The 22,639-nt window shown below is 35.6% G+C and overlaps 2 protein-coding genes across 10 annotated transcripts; one reads left to right on the forward strand and one right to left on the reverse strand.

The window, feature by feature from the left end:
- Nucleotides 1-1,766: 1,766 nt before the first annotated feature.
- LOC104103063 (protein GFS12) lies at nucleotides 1,767-14,968 on the reverse strand. 7 transcript variants are annotated; one of them, XM_009610939.4, is made up of 18 exons: nucleotides 14,585-14,963; nucleotides 14,406-14,491; nucleotides 13,248-13,338; nucleotides 13,112-13,175; nucleotides 11,176-12,550; nucleotides 10,715-11,042; nucleotides 10,415-10,630; nucleotides 10,218-10,290; nucleotides 9,915-10,120; nucleotides 9,765-9,827; nucleotides 8,967-9,172; nucleotides 8,778-8,889; nucleotides 7,799-8,317; nucleotides 6,259-6,569; nucleotides 4,489-4,729; nucleotides 4,333-4,406; nucleotides 3,443-3,578; nucleotides 1,767-2,113 (listed from the first exon to the last, which is right to left on the reverse strand). In XM_009610939.4, the coding sequence occupies exons 1-18, from the start codon at nucleotides 14,708-14,710 to the stop codon at nucleotides 1,964-1,966; spliced, it is 4,377 nt and encodes a 1,458-aa protein (XP_009609234.1). In that variant the 5' UTR covers nucleotides 14,711-14,963; the 3' UTR covers nucleotides 1,767-1,963. The 7 variants fall into 7 exon arrangements, with proteins under 7 accessions (XP_009609234.1, XP_009609228.1, XP_009609229.1 ...); XM_009610933.4 differs by having other exon boundaries at nucleotides 11,176-13,175; nucleotides 14,585-14,964; XM_009610934.4 differs by having other exon boundaries at nucleotides 13,112-13,338; nucleotides 14,585-14,964.
- A 3,401-nt stretch (nucleotides 14,969-18,369) lies between these two features.
- LOC104103062 (ubiquitin-ribosomal protein eS31 fusion protein-like) lies at nucleotides 18,370-20,157 on the forward strand. 3 transcript variants are annotated; one of them, XM_009610930.4, is made up of 3 exons: nucleotides 18,436-18,481; nucleotides 19,068-19,176; nucleotides 19,512-20,157. In XM_009610930.4, the coding sequence occupies exon 3, from the start codon at nucleotides 19,534-19,536 to the stop codon at nucleotides 20,002-20,004; it is 471 nt and encodes a 156-aa protein (XP_009609225.1). In that variant the 5' UTR covers nucleotides 18,436-18,481; nucleotides 19,068-19,176; nucleotides 19,512-19,533; the 3' UTR covers nucleotides 20,005-20,157. The 3 variants fall into 3 exon arrangements, with proteins under 3 accessions (XP_009609224.1, XP_009609225.1, XP_009609226.1); XM_009610931.4 differs by having other exon boundaries at nucleotides 18,446-18,481; nucleotides 19,068-19,129; XM_009610929.4 differs by lacking the exon at nucleotides 19,068-19,176 and having other exon boundaries at nucleotides 18,370-18,481.
- Nucleotides 20,158-22,639: the final 2,482 nt, after the last annotated feature.

Consider the following 22,639-nt stretch of genomic DNA (forward strand, 5'->3'; position numbering starts at 1 on the left):
GCGACATGGGTTTTATATCAATAAACATCCAGTTTATTGTGTCATGTAATTTCGCCATATTTTTTATTTGTGTAATACAAATCAGGCAATAAAGCGGGTAGTATTCATATATACATATTACCCCACTACAGTTATAGTAATATAAAGATATTAATATATACCCCACTACAGTTGTAGTAATATAAAGATATTAAATCTTCATTATTTATAGTCTCAATATAACCATCCGCTTTCACGAATACTTTAGAAACTCAATGAGTTTCTTTGAGACTTACTACGACACAAAATAGTATAATTGGCTCTTTCAGAGCTCTCAATTAATTTTGTACTACCACGTATTCATCAACATCTATATGGTGAATAAACTTTTAAGGAGAAAGTTATACCATTATTGTCATGGTCAAAATTATATGCAAGATCTGTTTCTTGCATTATTGTTGTCTTTTAATAATCATATTGCTAAAATATTTTGGCTTTACAATAGGTACGTGACCAATGATCATTCATGCCATAATAATGAAATTATTCATAAATCAAATGTTGTCACATTCACATCATGAATGGACCATAATTATCTATATATGCTTTACAAAATTTCATGTCAAATCGATGACAATATTACTTTCGCAGAGTGAATGGTTATTTTGAGAATTCTTAATATTCTCATTATCACAATGATGACGATTATAATTTCGTCTATTGCCACGTCCACATCCATTGATATATTTATGGTAATAATTTTGTCTTCTTTCAGACTTATCACATACTGCTATCATATTCTCTTAAGGGAATGAGAATGAAGCAAATTCAACGGGACAAGTTTCCACTTCTTGTGCTCATAATCATATATGATTTGATCATGGCATAGAAATTTTACCACTTCGGGTGGTTATAATTTCTTATAAACTCCAATAGAGTTATAATCAAAATTTATTGTCTTTGCTTGTATTAAAAATCAAATTATAGAATTTTAAGAATTTAAAAGAGAAAAATAAAGTAAAATACTTACCTTAAATCCAGAATTTAATCATGTTTCCAAACTCAGTGCAATTAGCACAGAAGCAACTGATCAAACATATCTCATCCGTTGAATTTGAAAAATCTTGATTTGTCAATTCGTTGCTATCATCACAAAATACAACTCATCACACCAAATTAATTTCCATGGGGAATGAATTTCCACGACAGGATGAGTCAAATACATCTAAACTGTTAATTAGTATATTGATCCAACGGCTTAGCTTCAAAATCCAAAACCCAATGGTTCATCATTTTAGTCTCTACTCAATTGGTTAGACTTTAGAGTCTCGTACTGATAACGTGTTATGAAACAATAAAAGAAGAAGAAGAGTATTGCAGAGAAAAATAGAGAGAGAATTCTTATTTATTGGAATGAATTACAATGAAATAAAACCCCTCTATTTACAGGGAAAAAGTGACTTAGCCACCAAATAATAACCCTAAAATCTCTCTAAAATATAGAGATTCACCATAAATAAAATACTATTTATAACAAATATAAAGTCTAAGTAGTGTCTAACTATTTGACATAAGGGATATTTCTATTGGATGCGAATAATAAACATACAGTTATACACGCATCAAAGTTGTGCTCTGCTTACATGATAGTACATGTAATCATTTTAACTATTCAGCTAAACAATATAATGAAAATGCAGATTCTTTTGACCTTCGAAAAATATATGGGAAATAAAGAAACAATGCTGCAGAAAAACATAAGCCAAAAAGAAAAATTAGAAAAACAATTCATTAACAATTTCCACTAGATAAAAAACCAACTTACTGGAAATAATTAAGAAAAAGATTAAGAAATTTGGAAGCCAAAGTGCTAAATGAACAGTTCAAAATAGAAAATTGTTAGATAACTTATAGGAGGTAAAGGGACTTTGGATTCCATTAACATGAACTCTGCATCATCCTACAAACTAACTTCAGGTAAAACCTAGCAACAGATCTTCAAATGACCATCTTCTGTTCCAACAACAAAGAGCCGCGAGAAAGGTAGAATATTTATACTTGATAAAACAGACGCGTTCTTTGATTCACGATCACCCATATAGAGATATTGAGGCGTAACAAATTGCTGGGCGTCCTGCCACATTTCGTTAAAGCCAGTAAGAAGCAAATTAGAGCAATAACTCAAGTAGTGATTTAAGCATTGTTTTTCAGAGCAATGGAGCAAAATAAGAACATGAGCCCCCCCATATATTTTATTTGTTCCGGGCCAAAGTATGATCAGTACAATAACTAGTAGTAATTCTTAGCCTTCCCTTTTCAAAAGAGGAAGATTACAGAAAATAAGCCACCAAACATTTCATTTGTTCTGCACCATAACTATTTATTTTGCACCACATACCGACTAAGATTAATAGTGGCAGCCAACAGAGCAATCTATATCAGAAGGAATTAAAGTGCCATTTGCCGTGCAGCTACTATACTCTTCATAAGCAATGAATTAACACAGCCTTACTTTGGACAAATTAGTGATCAGAGAAGGGTATCCTCTGCTACTTAATGATAAAATGCAATTCATATTTATTTGTATTCACTGGAAAACAAAAACTTATTAATACTTTGAACTGGTTATCTTTCATTTTCTTAAAGGCCATTTGATTAGACTTTCCTTTCTTTTTTAAACAAGCAAGTTCTTTGAATTACTTGTACCTTGAATATATATATGTCTACCTCGGTTGTCCATTCACATCATAAACATCTATAATTTCAAGTATCAAGATTATGCCCGTGTCTAATACACATTGTTAATAGACTAGATAGAAATACATTCCTCATAAACAAAGAAGCCTAAGAAACAAACTAGATGATCTAACTTCTATAGATTTATATGCCGGTAGACTATTTATCATTTTTATGACCGAGAAATCTGTCTAGAGCCAAACCTTAGGACCAATCGCAACCTTTGAAACTCGGGGATAATGGGTCCGCCTCTCTACCTTTCTCCACCTATATACCAAGCTTACTTCGCATGGCGCAGGGCTCGAACCTGTGACCTAAGTCACAAGTCCCTCAATCTCTGCCGCTTGAACTAAGCCCTGGGGGCAGTGCAGCTAGAGTATTTAACATTTTATAGATAGTAAATGCAGCTATGCTGTTAAACTCAGAGAAGAACGTCACCGTCTTAATCTTCCCCTTAATTATTACCATTTGCAACTTACATTTCATATACTACATCTATCTTAACAGGATTAATTACATTTCAAAACAAGATTCTTTAGTGAATTTCTACAGATCCATCAAGGCATATGTGACTTTGGGGTTTCAGATGAATGGCAAATGGGTCAGCCAGGAGGACACAAGTAATCAGATTGTATACTATCTTATGTGCAAGCAAGCAGAATATCCAAAATTCAGTGGAAGGAAAAAGAAGTGTCTAAAAAGCGAAAAGATACAGCTAGATACATACTTCATCAGAAGAGCTGGCCAAAGAAGAAATCCCAATTTTACTGCGGGATATTGAAATCACATTTTGTCCCCAAATGGAGAAACCAGAAACACCATCACTATGACCTCTGGAAGCCAAGGGTTCCGATTTCCAATTTCTGTGGTTAAAAATGAAGTAAAATAGAAAAAGACGAAAATTAAAAATCTCAAACAAGAAAAAGCTAAGGAATGGCATTGAGTAAACATGATATGAATCTAATCAATGAAGTGTATGTGTTCCTTGGAAAGATAAGTAGAAATCAAAAACTTTATGGGGACATTTTCCGAAATGCAAAGCCAAGAAATGCCAGGTCGTGCACGCGATCAAATTTGTTCTTCATCATCTCATGGGTTTCATCTCTAACAGGCAGAAGCAAGAGAATCCTTTATAGTTTCATCTCTTAAACTAAATCAATTGATAAAGCATTCACAAATTTATCAAGGATCCGAACTAGTATACTGAATCTTCGAAAGACAATTATCTTATTATCATGCATGGTTTCCTTTGTGACCGACGATGTAAGGGAGTTACAACACAAATGTTTGGCTTTCTCAACCATGAAATTTTCGCAATTGCTAACTTAGAAAGAAACATATTGAAAACAAAAGCAGACCATATTATTAGATGACTTGAGTTAAGCTATCAATGACTCTAAACTATGCAGCTTACTGGAGATGAAATGCAGCTCAATGATTCTAGCTATGCAGTCAGTTCTGTCTGACAAACTAACTGTATGCAAGAATTCAGTCACAGATAAGATTGACTGAGATCTAGACCAGTCCATGCTGGGCCTAATCTTATTGTGCCCCATTTTCACGGAATTTAGGTCTATATTGCAAAACTTAAAGACTTATGTAGAACACTAAAGTAACCTTCTCAAGTCCCAAATCCTTAAGGTGCGGTCAAGGGAGCTCGAAACCAGCAAATGTTCTTCTGGTGCGGCTATCTGCAGGCAGCAAGCAAGTAACAACATCAGAGTAAGTAGAACCCCTTTATTTCAAGCTACTGGAAGCAATAGCCAACACTACCTTTGTGACAAAACCATCATGAGCTTGCCATGAGGAAATAATTTTTCCACTCCTCACATCAAATAATCTGCAATAGCCAGAACTTTGCCCAACAGCAACCCAAGATGGATATTGAGGGTTTCCGTATTGCTGTTTAGTCGAAGCACATGAGCATATGGAAGAAATCAGAGAAGGGAAATTGGACTCAGTAGCTTCACTCCTCCATAAATGCAATTTTTGACCTTGTCTGACGTCAATGAATCTGGATGCCAAAATAACGTTGACTGGATAAACCATGTAAGAGTTTGTATCTGAGTCAATTAAATACAAGGGAAAAAGGCCAAAATTGTCCCTCTACTTTGGATAATTAGCCACGTTTATACCCGTTTCTACTTTCCGTCTAAAATTGTCCTTGCCGTTAACACAACAACAACAACAACAACGACCCAGTGAAATCCCACAAGTGGGGTCAGGGGAGGGTAGTGTGTACGCAAACCTTACCCCTACCCCGAGGGGGTAGAGATGTTGTTTCCAAAAGACCCTCGGCTCAAGAGTTACCGTTAACATAGTAACTAAAATTATCCCTACAGATGTCCAACATGGCACCTAGGGCCCCATAATAATTTGCCAACTAAGCAAATATGAACCCATTTTTAAAAACCCGCCCGGCCCTATTGGATTACACTAGAACCCGTTAATTAGTCTTCTTCTTCGTCGATTAAAGAAGACCAATAGTCAGCCGGAGTTGAGTAAATGGCCGGAATCCGGCCAAAGTCCTTCAGATCTAGGTCCCTGAAACAGAAAAGAAAAAGAATAAGAGAAATAACATTAATGGGGGTGGGGTCATCCGAGTTTTGTCACTGCCCGGAGGGATTTTCCGGTGGTCGGCATTCTCCAGCTAAGCCCCCGGTGACATTGTGTTCTTGATTGTGGGGTTTTGAGAGGCTGAGAAGTGAGAGGAGGAGGGGAGGAAGAGAGAGAGGTGGAGCAGTGTGGTGGTTGTCGTGGCAGAGGCATCCTTCGGGAAGCCTTTTTCCCCGTAATCCCAACTCACCATCGCTGGCAACTTTATCTCCATGTCCGATTGAGAAACACAATCTTCTTCCATTTAAAATCAAAGGGAATCCCCTAAAATTTACTAGTACAAATAGTCATCAGATTGGTTTTCAAAAAATTACACTGAGAAAACAAGAAATATTTACTCTTCAAGAAGTGAACTTTCCCACATATCATTCCAAACAATCTATTTTTTCTCATAAATTGGACCCATAAGTTTACATGAAAAAGATACCCATCAAACTCAAAACATTCCGTGCTTCTGCAGAAAGAATTTGTGAAATTCCTTTAGTGAAACAACTGGGTTCAGGACACCGTTTATGGTGTTTCCCATTACATTTTCGATGGTTGACGACGCCGGATTAACAGAGCGATTCTTCTGGTAAGACTTTTTTACTTTTGAAAAGTTGATTACGGGTGCAGTGTATTTTCATAAAGGTGGTTGGCTGGATTTCTTTGAGCTACCACACACTGGTTGTATTTTCAAATAAATGGGTACGGGTCTTTAAAGTTTGTGTTGATATGGGTTCATATTTGCTTAGATGGCAAATTATTATGGGGTTCCCAGGTGTCATGTTGGACATCTGTTAGGGTTAGGGATAATTTTAGTTACTATGTTAACGGTGTGGACAATTTTAGACGGAAAGTAGAAACGGGTATAAACCTGGCTAATTATCCAAAGTAAAGGGACAATTTTGGCCTTTTTCCTTAAATACAACTCCAGAAGGCACTGACCTGAGAGAGCCATTTCCAGTACCCACAACAAGATTGTCCAGATATTCTGAGTAATGCATACTAGTGTATAAATTACCATCAAATGAAGTGTTCAATATTCCACCTGACAATGAATTGAAATGTAGCATATTAGCCTGTTCTGCATTCAACTTTGAAGCTTTGGCCAAAGGGCCAGTATGTTGCACAGAGCTTGTCGAAAACTCTGCAAACACAGATATTAGCTTCCCCGTTTGGCCATTCCACACATGCACTGTCCCATCACAGGATGCTACCCTTCCACCGGATGCCAAAAGACAAATGTCATTCACAACCTGTAAAGGAAAGACAAATAAATGCATAGAACTTCAGTGAGGGTTTTTTTTCCGATATATCTCAACCTAATTATGTGAAAAATTCAACAGAAGGCATTTTTAAGGTACAAAACCAACCCATGCTTGGTAAGCATTATGTTCAGTTCCTCTTGCAAAGAACAACTACAAGTTAACAAGTCGTTAGGCACAACATACAGATGAATGCTTACTGTTTGATAGCAAAAAAGGACAATGAAGCTGAAAAATAGAATCATGTAACAAATTCCTTTTGTTGGGAGGAATCTAGGTTCCATAATGTGACATGGCTTAGCAAAACTTATTAAGTACCAAACAGATGAATGCTTACTGTTTAATAGCAAAAAAGGACAATGAAGCTGAAAAATAAAATCATGTAACAAATTCCTTTTTTTGGGAGGAATCTAGGTTCCATAATGTGCCATAACTTATTATCAACAACAATCTATCGATCGATTGAAACCAACGGACAAACAGGAATGTCATACCAGATTATAACTTGCTTAAATGCATGAAAACTGCCAAGTAAGCTGATAAGACATTCCATTGCGGTGTCTATACCAGCTTTGCCTCAACAATAAATTTCTTATTATACCAGAAAACTGAGCACACCTTATGCCCAAGAAAAGATATTGCCCGTTAAAACAGTTAATTCTCTTAAATAAAGAAAGCAAATCACTGAAGCAGAATAGGACAGTGGGAGAAATCAATCATTCTCCGTTCCAAGGTTTTCCTGGTATGAAAGTTTCATCTGTGTACCAAATAAAGCACAATAATACACTCTCTCTTCCCATTTTATTGGTGAAAAGACCAGAAGGTGGTATGACTGGCATATGAAATTGGTGGTAGCAGCAAAAAAACAAAAGCATTATCGGAAAGTTGGTATGATAGGGTAAACATGAGATGATCATTAGAGTTTTAATTTTCAAACCTTTTAATATCCTTTTGGATATTTTTACTATAGAAGTTTGTCGAACTCTTTATCATATTCCAGCACAGAAAGTGCGTCACAGAATTTGGGAAAGGAGGAGCACATAAATAAAAAAGGAAACTAAAGAATCTGCCGTCTATTTAGTGCCATAATGCTAACTTGTTATAAACCTATTATAGCGGGAAAAAAATAACAAGAACTTTTTATCAAAAAAGAAAAGCTTTTTACTTGTAATCATAAGACAGGTGATGCAATTCAAACAAAAGAAATAGATTAGGCACACCTCTTCATGGCCGTAATAACCAGATATAGAATCAATTCTTGACAACTCCCACTTTTGAACAATCCCTTTGAATCCTGGACCAACTCCAGCAGTGAAAAGAAAGCATTCATCTTGGCAGACTGCTATAGATCTTAGCACTCCGTGATGTGCTCGAACAGAGTGCAGAACAGATGCTTTGATTTTCCATGGAAGTTCATCCTTTGAACCACCAGGACGGCCAATAAAATCAGGGCCACTCCAATTAGCAGCTGGACTCGGGAACCAATACCAGGGTTCCATCTTGCTAAAATCTGAGCCTCTTGCATTCCTATCTGCAGAATCCTGATGTTGGCTAGACAGATGTCTGTTTAATGTAGGGGTTTTGGAGCCTCTTTTTCCTTGTGATTGAGGTGTTGACCACCCTAAACCATTCAGCAACTTCTTAGCTGGAGTACATTCAGAAGTTAAGCTCTCACCAAGAGACAGCTTTCTAGCATATGTTCCTGGACCGCTTCGTGAGGATTCCCCTGCGGATTCCCACTGAATCATGAAATTTCAGAAATCAACACAAAAAGGAAAAGGGTATACAAGGAACAAAATGTAGTTCCTCCTTTTCATAAGTAATATTTTATTGATGCCAAAACAGCACTAAGGTGGTTCTGGGAAGAAAAATACATAGTTCTATACTACTATCGTTAAAAGCTATTGAGTCTTGTTCAGAATCAAGTCCCTTCTAATGCGGCTTTAACTTGAAGTAATAGATCCCTTTTCAATACTCAATTTATCTAGGAGCTAAGCTAGCTTAGTATATCTTATATTTGTCAGATTGATTGCCTCACAGCAGCATCAGCAGCAAAGAGCCTATCATTTAGTACTCCATTTAGATTTTGATAACCATTTGAGGGAGTTCGTACCGAACTTGACATGTTAATGTTTGAGAATATAGAATTTTTCCTCTACAACTTAAAGATCCTACTAATAGAAGTATTAGGAAGCACACCTTCCAGTTATAACGGCGCAGAAGAAACTGCTCTAGTAGCAACCATGTGGCACAACACTGGCGAAGCTTCTCTATACCAAGAAGAGATGCAAATGATGGATATAAAAGCATTCTGCACAGATTAAAGTTTATTACATGACAGAAGAAATGATAAGATGACAGCATATTCCAAAAATCAAAATAACCCACACAAGGTCCAAACGGCTTGTAATTTTGTTCTCATCTTCCCCCTTGGTGCTGGGACCTCGAATTCCGCCCTGGATGCTAGAATGGCCTGCTTTCTCCTGGGAGAAGGCAAGCTCATCAAAAAGTTTCCTGAGTTTTGGAAGGACGTGTAATGCTGTTAAATCTGATCCAATTTGCTGACAAAGAGCTAGCAGATTTCTTGCAGCACCCTTGCATGCAAAAGAATTCCATCATCTACACAGATAACAAGCATAAAGAAAGAGAATTTGGAATTTTCACTTGAACCTCCTGAGATTTCTAAGAATAGAAGAAAAACCTCCATAAATCTTTATAACAGCAAAAATATAGATCATGAATAAGGGGGTTTTCTGTAACTTTAGGAACTTGAGGGAAGCTCCCCTTTGTTGTCCCAACAGAGTGTCAAATTGTCACTTCACTCAGAAAAATAAAAATATGCGTAAAATCACTACCTTTTTCTTTTAACTAGAAAGTTCAATACCAAATCATGGCAGATAAGCAAAATACAAAAGTTATATACAACATCTTCTACTAGCGCCACCTCAACATGCACTGTCTTCAAAGATCCAGGGTGATGAGTATTTTGTAACGCTTGCAAAAGCACAATTGTTGTGCAGAGGTTAGGGAATGAGTTTTAAAATTTTGGGGTATAAAAATCTGTAAAGTATCCTCTCTATAATTTAATTTCATCAAATGTGCTTCCCTAGATTAAGAAAGTGCAGGTTTGCAAGCTTAGTTAAGAACAGGGACAAAAGAGAAAAATTGAGAGAAAAGTTAAAATACCTCGACCACCTGAATTCCCAAGTTGGTCTGCATGAGAACCTGAAGATATAAGAATCTGCCGTCCTACAAAAGCATTTCAATGCATTACTATTTGGAACATAAGCTGAACTTTATTATGAAATTAAAATTATTTGATATCAAACTCCATACCTCAACAAGCTCCTTAACAAGCACCTCCCTTGTCAAGGAAGCAGTGAGACCATCTAAAGTCATTAGACAGTCCATTAGGACCAAAGAACTCCAACTCTGTGCAGCTTCATGCTTATTTGCAAATGAATTGTCAATGCACGAAAGAATGACAATTCTTAGTAACGGTAGAATCTGTCTGACTATGAAATTCTCTCCAAAAAGACCACCTAAAATATAAGAAGCATAGTCAGGTTGCGAAATGCCGAAATCAGAGGCATATTTGTAAAACAGAACATAGGTCTATACTTCATAATTTATAAATACCAATTCTAACTAAGACATCAATTCCATCATCACTGAGCCCCTTGCCAAAGCAGTGAAGGAGAGGTAAGATCGTCTGGTGAGAAACAAAGAATTAGTCATACAATATGAGAATAATCTTTTCAACAAATTCGAAAAAAGTTACTTCCACCTATCAAAAGGGTAGAGGGATGAGGAGGGGAACAGTGGTTGACTACAACCTGATGAACAGTAACAGGAACACCAAGTTCCTCACTAGAGCCAATCAACAGGACAGAGGCAGCAACAGCAGAGCTCTTGCAAGGAGTACCAAGTAAGTTTGATACAACAAATGGATGTACTGTTTCCACATACGCTTGTTTACCAATCTTGTTCCATATATCCAGCACGAAGGAACCTTGGAGAAGAGAAACCTTCAAATGTGAAGGACCAGTACCCTGATAGAAAAGAAACACACAGTAGGTTTTGGGAGCAAAAGCCAAGGAGATAGACAGATCAAATATTTAGACAGCATAATTAACCTGAAGAATCTTCTGGATAGCAAGTATGACCAGTTTCTTTACTGCTTCTGGATTCAGACACCTCAAAAGTTCTGTGAGTATTATGCAACCCCATTCAGCTTCAGAATCCGATAAAGGATTCAAGACTAGTTTCAAACAGTTAGGAGCACACATTTCGGCAGCAAATGTTCCCATTGCTTTGAGTGCTCCCTGTCGGACAAAAGCTGCAGCATAACGAAGTCGTGATTCATCTTTTGCTATAAGCTGAAGGGGGGCAAGAAACAAGTAGGATGACTTGACTGTTGCTAGAAAATAAGGAGAGTCCAAAAGACATTTGGCAGAAGGCCTCCTATTGAAGGAAAAGAGAACAGTTAGTTTTGAGATCGTCCCTTGTCTTCTGCAGATATTGACACTACATAACGCGGTTAGGAAGTAATATCAATGCAAGATTTTAAAGATGGAAAGTGAATACAGAACTATACCTCCTCCAATCCTTTTGGATGCAGGATTCAACAACAACTTGAGTGTCAGGGGGAAGTTCTTGTACTAATGCAGGTAAGACACCACACTCTAAGTACACAGCTAAAGAGGTTGGATCAAAAAGTGGCCTTCTCAAGTGAAGTTCTGCTAAGATGCAGCCAACTGCAAAGATATCATTAGCAACATCTTCAGACAAAATGTGTGGATGGGAACATTTTTGCTTCCAAAGCAATAGTGCTTGATATCCCATAGATACATCATCGACCACTTCAATATTCTTGAGAAGGTAATTCACATCAATGACAGATGGCTTGACTGTAATGGTGCTATAGCCAGTTTTTCTGGATGTAGTATTCTCTAATTTCTTAGTTAATAGCCCTTTCCCAGGGGAGTCAAGCTCTTCGTGATCATCTGGATGCAAGTTGTAAATAGGAGCCAAATGAGGCGCATGCTCAGAGAATGCAGCTGCTTCTTCCAATTCATGCAAGAATGAAGTTCCAACAACCAGAGCTTGCTCAGTCATGTCACTTGTTGGGAGTTGATTCATTTCTGCTTCATTGGACGTGTCACAAATTCTCACGGTAGCAAGCCGCCGAGGAGGATGTGGTTTTGTAAAAAGTTGACGGCGTCCCACTGATTTCGGTTTTGAAGGAGCAGATGAGGGCAACATAACATTTTTGGCAGCAACAGCAGCGTCACCACATAATTTGTAGCCGAAGGTGATGTCAATCCAATTATGTAGTTGGCGTGAAACCCTATCGCTTTCTAAAGCGTCTCTATGCAACTTGATGAATTCCTCGGGGGTGCCCGCCCATGAGGGCACAGCCAAATGAGACATCCCAGAATGTATAGAATAAAATATATGCGGATCACAATAAAATTCTGGAATGCACTCATCTGGTGTCCATTGATATAGTCTTTGCATGGTGGAAGGATATTCATTTGGTTCATAAACTGAACGAACAGCCATACGCAAAACACTCAAGGGCAACCTCCTTGCCTTATAACTGCAGACAGCCAGCTCAGACAGGCACTCATCTGATACATGATGAGGAATTTCAGATGTCGAATACGTGAAGTCCAATTGCTCGTCACCTTTTGCCAGCCTCCATTTGCTCTTAGTTAGATCTCTCCATCCCGTGTCAGTATTCTCATCAGGTTTCACGCTAAAATCTATAACCCATGGCATTACAGTATAAAAGGTATTGTCACCCCACCTTCTCCCTGCTAATCGGTTTAAGACTAACAGATACTCAAAGTTACTCATTTCACCCTTCCACCAACATTTAAAGCTAGAAAACCAATCTGTAGATTGGGAGAGCTTTAGATCGGCATAAAGCCCTTGTAAAGAGCACCCGCTAAAACAGCAACTAACTCCTGAATCAGGATTGCACTCTATTTTAGAAATTGAAACGGAACTCTGGAGGAACTTATAACAAATGGGCAGCCAACACCATAGCGAATCAACCAATGATATACTGGATGGACAGACATTACCATGGGAAACACCTAAACCATGCATGTAAGCCAACCCTGATAATAGCTGAAAGATTAAATACCGCATATGCCAGTCAGACTTTAAGACACCAGGGCTGAAGTGAAGTATGTTTTCCAAGGTATGTGGCATTTTTGGAAGCAACAAATTAAGTTGACCGGAATTTTTTAGCATTCCTAAAGTCGGAGAAATGTTTGGATGCCTTATGCAGCCAGGGCAGTGTTCTTCCTCAAATGAAGGAATCCCCACTAATCTAAGAAAGTTAACACTCTCTCGTCCTGATCTTTTACCTTCTATCATGAGAGTTAAAGAATGTAAAATTTGATCTTCAAGAGATCCAGCCAAGAATTCTGAAATAATACATTCAACTAATGCAGATGATGAAATCCCAATCCGAGCGACTGGAACCAGGGCAGTCAGAGTCCTAAAGCAAGAAAACGTACCAGAAAAGTTACAGGTCAAATTTTGACAACCTAGTCCATATAGGGATGTATGTTTGCCACCATTCTGCAAATCTTCACATTCAGTTGATCTAGTTTCTAATGAAGAAGTTTTATCACTGGAGAGTCCAACACTGACCTCAGCTTGAACCTGATCAATCTCCACCGGAACTGCCTGCGCACTGCCACTATTCGTTCTTGCTTCAAGATCCTCTAAATAATACTGATCACTGCAAAGAAGGGTGCTAAGTTGTATAAGATCATGCTGGGACCAACTATGTCCACAAGAATCAGTCTACTACTTATCAAATGTGTACAAGTTTTCTTTTAGTTTTTTCTTTGCTTCCACTTGAGAAAGTGGAGTGACATACTATTCCAACTTTTTAAAAGGCCAAACTAGCATGACGCAGACCAGCCAAAACAAGCCAGTATCTTTAACTTAAAATAACACATTCCCTCTGTTCCAATTTATATGGTACTCTCTTTATTTTGGAACGTCCAAAAATGTTTGACGTCAAGCTATATCAATAAAAAGTATTGCAATTTTCAAGATGTGCTAAAAGGGTGCCACCATATAGAAGGTAGCAATAGTTACAAGAAAGTTTAATATTCTCATATAATATGCTACCACACTCCCCTCTGCACAAATCAATGAGTCTGACAAAAACAATTTGCCAGACGATATCAATCTGACTCGTTCTCACAAACATTCTCTGAAAGGATCTAATCGGCCACTTCAAACGATCAATAACCATCACTGTCATTTCCTTCCATAAAGAATGTAGACAGTATTAATCAACTGCCCATCAATCCAAAACTAGTTGGGATCAGCTGTAAAAATCCACTATTCATCATCAATGATGAATCCACTATCCATCTTCATTCGACTATTTCTATACTAGCTATCAACATACCGCAACCCTCCTACTGTATCCGCACTTGAAACAAGCTAAGCTTTCACATAGACAGTAACACTTTCTTTAAAGGCGAAAGAGTTGGGATACAATGCCTCAAACTAATTACGGTCAGCCATAAAAATCCTCTAATATCTAAACTAGGAACCAGCTATGCTTGCTTTCGCATAGAAACAAAGTTTCTTTTTTTTATTATCACATAGACACAAAGTTTCCTTTTTTCTTTCTTTTTTCAAGTGGGGGATGGGAAATGCAAACACACACACAAAAAAAAAGATCATACAAAAAAGAAAGCACAAGATTCATACATGTAAGTGGCCAAGCAACTATAAACACACACTAAAAAAAAAAATCATACAAAAAAGAAAGCACAAGAATTATACATGTAAGTGGCCAAGCAACTATCTTTATGAAGGGGCATATAAGTCAACTGAAACTGTGGCAACCCTTCTCCATTTGAATTTGATGGCTGCAAAAATCAACAATTCAAAGGATTAATATTTAGTAACAAGCATATAACTCAGCTTGCTACACAAATACAAATACACAATATAAAGTGTACCTGAACGACGGCAGTAGAGCCAAAAGGAATAGGAGAATCGGAAAGACCATAACAGAAGATGAGTTGGTCTGAGAAATCTGATTGAATTTTACGTTGAAGACACTCAAAACACATTTCCCTTCCCATTTTCAAGTTTCAATTACAGATTTTGATGATTTTTCATCAAATTAGAAGCTTAGTTGTTGTCTTTAAATGCTCTTTGGGCAGCAATTACTGAAGAAGAGAGCAGGAACAAAAACAGGATCACTACTACGCAACAAGATTCCGACTTTCTTCTTCTTTTCTTTTCCTTTTTTCAGACAAATCTTCGACTCTGGCTATGTTGATGATCATACGACGTCGTTATCACGTGCAGCTATTTCTTTCCGGCCTTGCTCGTCGGCTATAGTTACAAAATTAATCGAAAATTAGCTATTTTTTAAGGTGAAAATAAAATCACAACAAAAAAACACACTTAGGCTTCATTTGTTTACGCTTAATGGTGGTCTTAATCTTAATTACTTAATAGTGGTCTTAATCTTAATCATTCAGATCTCAAACATTAAATGCATTTGTTTTTAAAATCTGAATCTTAATTATTCAGATATTAATCATTAAGCATATTTTTTTTTAACTTCACAATCACTTAATGGGTTTGAATAGATATGTATGATTAAGATCCATAACATAGACTTAATTTCATTAAGATGCTACAATCTATATTCATTATTAATTATCGTCACTGCCTACCATTATCAACTACCAACATGCCGCCACCACCATCACCATACTCAACCATCATCACCACCATCATCCTCAATCATAGCCGCCACCATAATCGACTACCACCACCCGTCATCCGTACCACTCCCACCACCATCATTCTCAACCACAAACATGCATCTACCTCAACTACCACAACTAACCACCCCTTCACCATCAACAATCATAACTGGCACTACCCATCATTATAAAATACCACCACCCACCACCTACCACCACCTTTCTCAATCACAACTGCCACCACCACCCGACATTATTAACTATCACCACTCACCACCACCATCATCAATCATAATCGCCACCACTATTAATCACCACTAGCTACTACCCTGAACCACCACTATCAACCAAACCTACCATCAACCATCGCCTCTAGTCGGCATTCACAAACACCACTGTTAGCCATCACTACCAGCAACTACTATGTTTTAAAAATATTATATATTTTATTTACCGAATATTAGATTAATTAGTGTTTCATTTGAATTTTATGTTTATTAATTTTCAAATAAAGATAAATTTTATACATTCAGATATTAAAAATCAAACAGTCTTAATCATTTAGTATTCAGATCTTAATACGCACCTTAATATTCAGATGTGTATTCAGATTTAGATGTCTTAATCTTAATAGACATCTTGATATTCAAATTTGTATTCAGATTCAGACGTCTTAATCTTAAAAAAAAATAAATGAGGCCTTAAAATCTGAAAAATTCTAACGTAATATAATATGCTGAAGTTTACATATGAAATTCTAGTATAATGTGCTAAACATTCATAATATGCTGAAATTCCAATATAATATGCTGGAAGTTTGTACTAGGGGTTCCATACTCCAACTCCTTACTCTGTAACTTTTAGTTTTCAGTTGGGTATTTTTATCCAGATTCTATCTTCATACTAAATAGTGGCTACTTTTTAATAACATTGCAAATACTAGCTATTTTTCAATAACAACCCGTAAAAATGGCTATGCCATGCCATTTTCATTGTGCCTTCCGGACAAATTGCAAGTCAGCATGTACATTGATATTTTGGCACCTAATTTGCAATTTGTAAATGGATTTAAGTTAAATGAATTAACTCAAAATTCTATAGACTTTAACGCCTCATTTGTTTGCACTTAATGGATGTATGAATCTTAATCATTCAGATCTCAGACATTAAGTGCGTTTGTTTTCAAAGTCTGAATCTTAATTATTCAGATCTTAATCGTTAAATGTGTTTGTTTTTTTTACTTCACAACCACTTAATGAGTTTGAATAGGTCTGTATCTTTAAGATCTATAACATAGACTTAATTTCATTAAAATGCTTCATCCATATTCATTATTAACTGCTGCCACCGCCTATCATTATCAACTACCACCATCATCCCCAATCATAGCCGCCACTATTGTCGACTACCACCACCCACCATCATTAACGACAATCAACACTTATCCACCTCAACTGCCACAACTAACCACCTCATCACCATCAACAAACATAGTTGGCACTGCCCATCATTATAAACTACCACCACCCCACCACCATCTTCCCCAATCACAACTACCACCACTACCCCCCGCCATTATTAAATATCACCACCACCACCACCATCCTCAATTATAATAGCTAACACTACCAATCACCACTAGCTACTACCCTAAACTACCACCAACCATCGCTTTTAGTCGGCATTCACAAGTACTATCGTTAGCCATCACCACCAGCAACTGTCATATTTTAAAAAGCTATATATTTTAGTGATGTAATATTAGATTAATTAGTATTTTATTTGAATTTTATGTTTATTAATTTTCAAATAAACGTAAATTTTATACATTCAGATGTTAAAAATCAAACAGTCTTAATTATTTAGTATTCATATCTTAATACACATCTTGACATTCAGATGTGTATTCAGATTCGAATGTCTTAATCTTAATGCACATTTTGATATTCAGACGTGTATTCAAATTTAGACGTGTTAATCTTCAAAAAAACAAATGAGGCCTAAGTCGTGTTGTTTATTTAATACCTTTCAAACACCGTGGCTTTACACTTTGATATGGTGCATTAGAAGTTAGTGCAAACCATTGCCAAACTACTTTGAGTGACTTTGTCTCGTTGATACTAAGACCTTATGTCGGATATAATTATTTATAGCATATCCATCTTAATATTCGTATTTATATATCAATTATGTTCTCTCTACTCCCTCGGGTAGATGTAAGATCTGAATACACACTATCCTCAACATACACCATTAGTGAAATTTTACTGGGCTGTTGTTATTGTTGTATATATCACTTATATTGTAGATATGATATACATATTGTGGGACATGTCTTTCACTTCGTCAAGTATCTTTTTATGACATTACTTTCGCAAAAACTCATCTATTTCACTCTACTTATCCTGCTAAGTTTGTATGTTATTTCTTACTTGTACTTATCCTAAAATTCTTGCTCACTAATGTTTCTCATGGTTTAAGGTTTTGACTGATATCTCCTCTAGTTCTATCAGTTAACCCAACTATGATTAACCTAATTAATATCTCATTAAATTGTTATATAATATATAATATCTCATTAAATTGGTATAGGTTGGAAAATTTATACTGTATAGTCGCCCTTCAAAATAATAGCCGAAAAATATACTCCATCTGTTCCAATTAATGTGAACTTATTTTCTTTTTAGTCCGTGCCAAAAAGAATGATCTCTTTTCATATTTGGAAATAATTTACCTTTATGCAACGATTTATAGCCACACAAAAATATATATTCCTCATTTTACACCACAAATTCAAAAGTCTTCTCTATTTTTCTAAATTTTATGCCCAGTCAAATAGATTCATATAAATTAAAACGAGAAAATTATAATTTTTGTATACTAATATAAACAATATACATATTTAATGCACAGTAAGTATATATTTATATTTCTATATATTTGGCTGGAGATTGTAATTATATTTGGGCGAGCAGCCCAATGTGTTAAAAAGCCCTTCAAGCCCAAATGAATGATTGCAGGCTGAATAACAAATGAAGCCCAAATTCGAACCAAATATCCGCCTTAAATTCTTTGCAAACCCTCACTTCGCCGCTATCTTCTCTTTGTGCAGCGGCACTCCTCACCTTGCAATTCGTAAGTTCCTATTTCTCTCTCGCTTCCTTTTCTGTCTATCTCTAAATAATCAAACCATTATCCTTTGCTTTTTTTTGCAATGATTTTAATTAGTAAAACACAAAAAATTTAGTTACTTGGATTATTAGTGATGTGGTAGCTTTCTGTTTCTCATATCACAGTTCCTTGTGATTCTTACAAGTTAATATATTTTGTGTATTCTTTGTTTGATTTGGGTCAAATAGAATGTAATAGTTACGTAGAATTCATAGCTGGCCTCATTTTTGCACTTGTCATTGTTTCTTCTGATTTTTACAAGCTATGTACGTTTTTTCATTTAATCTGGTCTTTAATAGACTGAAATGTTTACAGAGGAATTCCAATTATTTAATTGTATAGAGTCCTAGCACATTAATTTTTGAAATGTTAGTTCTTTGTTTGATTTGGATTTAATAAAGCTAAATTGGTAAAGAGGATATATATAGTCGCAGTTGTGTTTGTAATCAAAGTGTAGTCACTGATCTGGCTCGAAGAGAACTGAATAGTATAATAAATTTATATAGCTGGCCCCATTTTCTCATATGATTGTTTTTTGTATCTCTTACAGGTAATATATGCTCCTCGTTTAAGCCGGGCCATAATAGGAATAGAGGCCTAGTTCATTGATTGGTGAAGTATTTGTTCTTTGTTTGATTTGGCTTGAATAGAGCTAATGGGTAAATATGATTTATATAGTCGACTCTGGTTTTGTTTGTAATCTAAGCATAGTCATTTATTTTGCTCAAATGAAACTGAATAGTCACAGAGAATTTCATATAGCTGACCCCATTTTCACATATCATTGTTTCTTGTAATTCTTACAAGTGAATTTACGTTTTTCGTTTAATCCTGTCCCGAATTGGAATACATGGCCTAATTCATTGATTGATAAAGTATTTGTTCTTTATTTGATTTGTTCCTAATAGAGCATAATGCAGTAACGGGTACACATGATTTATATGGTTGATTCCAGTTTTGTTTGTTGAATCTGTGTTCTTGTTGAATTGTTCAGTTGGTGCACATAGTTGGGAAAGATGCAGATATTCGTGAAGACCCTGACGGGGAAGACTATTACCTTAGAGGTAGAGTCATCGGACACCATTGACAATGTTAAGGCTAAGATTCAGGACAAGGAAGGCATTCCACCGGACCAGCAGCGGTTGATTTTCGCAGGTAAGCAGCTTGAGGATGGCCGAACACTAGCTGACTACAACATCCAGAAGGAGTCCACCCTCCATCTTGTCCTTCGCCTCCGTGGTGGTGCAAAGAAGCGTAAGAAGAAGACTTACACTAAGCCAAAGAAAATCAAGCACAAGAAGAAGAAGGTTAAGCTCGCCGTCCTCCAGTTTTACAAGGTTGATGATTCCGGTAAGGTTCAGAGGCTCCGCAAGGAGTGTCCCAATGCTGAGTGTGGTGCCGGTACTTTCATGGCTAACCACTTTGACAGGCACTATTGTGGTAAATGTGGGCTTACCTATGTTTACCAGAAGGCTGGTGGTGACTAGATGAGTGTTACTTTGCTCATTACTTTAGCACTAGTTTTTTCCCCACATTTCTTGCCCTATACTTTCCTATTGTCTTGTTTGTGACAAGATGTAATGAATTTGAGTGGTATTGTGTTTGCAGCTTATGAAATTAAGGATTTTTGTCAGCTAAAATATGTTTTCCCTTTTGTTTTTGGCTTTTTGCGATCATTTAGTGCTTCTGTGATGATTTTGCTTGGATGGCTAACCATGTTGTTTTGATCGTTTGAGCTGTTTTGCTTTTAATATTTATCAATTCATAGAAAACCATATCATTTTGTAAGGGTTTTCTACTTTTTGGTATATTCTGGCTTGTTTTTTTGGCCCCTCTCTTAATGAAATTTATTACTTTTATCACAAATATTTATCAATTATGTAACATGAGAATAGAACTTATGATGTTGGTCACTTGCTAAAAAAAACTTAATGAACTTGGTTGTGCTCTTTAATCTGCGTGAGTCTAGTTTTATGATTCTGTTTTATTTGTTGAGGGTATGTTTCTACTGTAGAATAATATTTGGGAACAGTTCATAATGATCTTTAGGCAAAGTGTACTGTAGTTTAAGTGAGCTCCCAAGTAAACACCACCGAGATATACGATCAAACCTCTTTATAACAGTTTCGTAAGTCAAACCTCTTTATAACAGTTTCGTTTGTTCACATTTTTTTGTTGTTACAGCGATCGGATACAAGATTTATAGATTGTAGCGCCACATTGTTACTATACATAGACATATTTTTGCTTACATGGTTGAAATATGATATTCATTTGATCGGTCATCTTCTCGAGTTATATACACAAACCGATTAGGAAAGAAAAAAATACTATTTAATACTTAGGCAACCTAGAGCAAATATACAAACTTTAATTGATATTATTTATATCACAAAGAATTAGGAAAATGACATCTAATCCGGAAAAAAAAGAAAAAAAAAGAAGATAATATATTATGGAGTATTTACATCTAATCTAAGGCTGAAAAGCCAGCAGTTGAAAGCCTAAAATTGAAGCCCAGACAATGTGAATATTTAAGGTCTAAAGCTGAAGCGGAAAAATGTGAAAAAATGAGAAATAGTGAGATTTACAACCGATAACTGAAAAATAACCACAGTTTCAAAAGTAATCGAAATTTAGCAATTTTTATGTAAAAATAGAATTGCACAAAAACACCCTTAAAACTCTGGAAAAATTCCAGCATAATATGCTGGAGTTTGAATTTTTTACATATGAGATTCTAGCATAATGTGCTGGAATTTGATAATATGCTGGAATTTTATATGCAAGAGCTCCATAATCTAACATGTTATGCTGAAATTTTTCGTGTTTCAACACAATAATGACTATTTTTCAATTACTTTGCAAAAATTGACTATTTTTCATTTACCAGCTCGAAAATTAGCTAGCCCATGCTATTTTTATCGCAACAATGGCAGAAGCAAGTGTTGATTGGAATCCAACCCCAAAAACTCGGCATTTTGCTAGTGGCACCTAGGACATCTTTTGTAATCCTTCTATATATACATAGCATATATTATGCAGGGAAAATATATTCACATATATCAGAAGCTCTAAAGACAACGGAGGAGAGCAATTCAATGAGAAAGGGATAGGGAAATCAAGAAAAGACTGTACTTCTACATTTTAAGGAAACACTCAACCATCGTGTATACTGCCATTGCCAATTACTGAAATTATATCTGTCACTTTACTTATTTAGAGTTCTATATTTCAAATTTTCATTTATTTCGATTACTTACTTGTTTTACAAAACCATGTCTTTTCTTTTACTTGTCTCTTTTTACTATTATAGTGTCGTGATATTATGTTCTCTTTATTTTTTTAAATTTACATATTCATTTACCTATATAACTAATCAAATTTTATTTATGAATAAAAAATTGTTATGTAGCAATAAAATACGTTAATAACGTTTAATAATGAAAAAAATGAGCAGAATAAGGAATTTTATGGGGAAAAAACATGATTTGCTTGTAGCAGTCACTTGATTGCAATGAAAAATCAAAATTTTATTTGCAATTGACAATAGAAGAGAGAGAGAGAATATAAATATATATATATATATATATATATATATATATATATATATATATATATATATATATATATATATATATATATAATGTATGTAATATTAAAAGCATCAGGTTTTTATAACAAATTCACAAAAGGATTGCTCTATTTATTCTTAAATGTATAATTTAGAATAAATTTAATATAATATAAATTATATGTGAAAGTAAACAATAGAGAATAAACGGAGGAAGTGGAGTACAAGTACAAATTTAGTGGGTGTTTGGACATAAGAAATTAAGAATTATAAAATTCCGGAAAAAGGTGAATTTTTTTTCAAGTGAAAATGGTATTTGAAAATTAGAGTTGTATTTGACATGAATATAATTTCGGGTTGTTTATGAATCTTTGTGAGTGATTTGAGTGAAAATTTTAAAAAACACCTTTTTGAAGTTTTTTAAATTTTCGAAAAATTCCAAAATTTATCTTCAAACGAAAATTAAAAATTTTATAGCCAAACATTGATTTCGAAAAAAAGTGATAAAAATTTCACCCTATCACATTCTATTATGCGAGAATCGACTC

Source organism: Nicotiana tomentosiformis, chromosome 12 (genome assembly GCF_000390325.3).
Source record: "Nicotiana tomentosiformis chromosome 12, ASM39032v3, whole genome shotgun sequence".
Taxonomy (NCBI): Eukaryota; Viridiplantae; Streptophyta; class Magnoliopsida; order Solanales; family Solanaceae; genus Nicotiana; species Nicotiana tomentosiformis.

What these genes read in the sequence shown, in the direction of transcription:
- LOC104103063 (XM_009610932.4), bottom strand. Translation starts at nt 14,710, where the DNA reads ATGGGAAGGGAAATGTGTTTTGAGTGTCTTCAACGTAAAATTCAATCA. An exon ending in AGTTGCTTGGCCACTTACAT is followed by an intron (nt 13,339 to 14,405) that starts GTATAATTCTTG and finishes CCTTCTTTGCAG; the next exon opens with TGATCAGTATTATTTAGAGG. An exon ending in ACTGGAAATGGCTCTCTCAG is followed by an intron (nt 4,730 to 6,258) that starts GTCAGTGCCTTC and finishes TTTGGCATCCAG; the next exon opens with ATTCATTGACGTCAGACAAG.
- LOC104103062 (XM_009610929.4), top strand. Translation starts at nt 19,534, where the DNA reads ATGCAGATATTCGTGAAGACCCTGACGGGGAAGACTATTACCTTAGAG.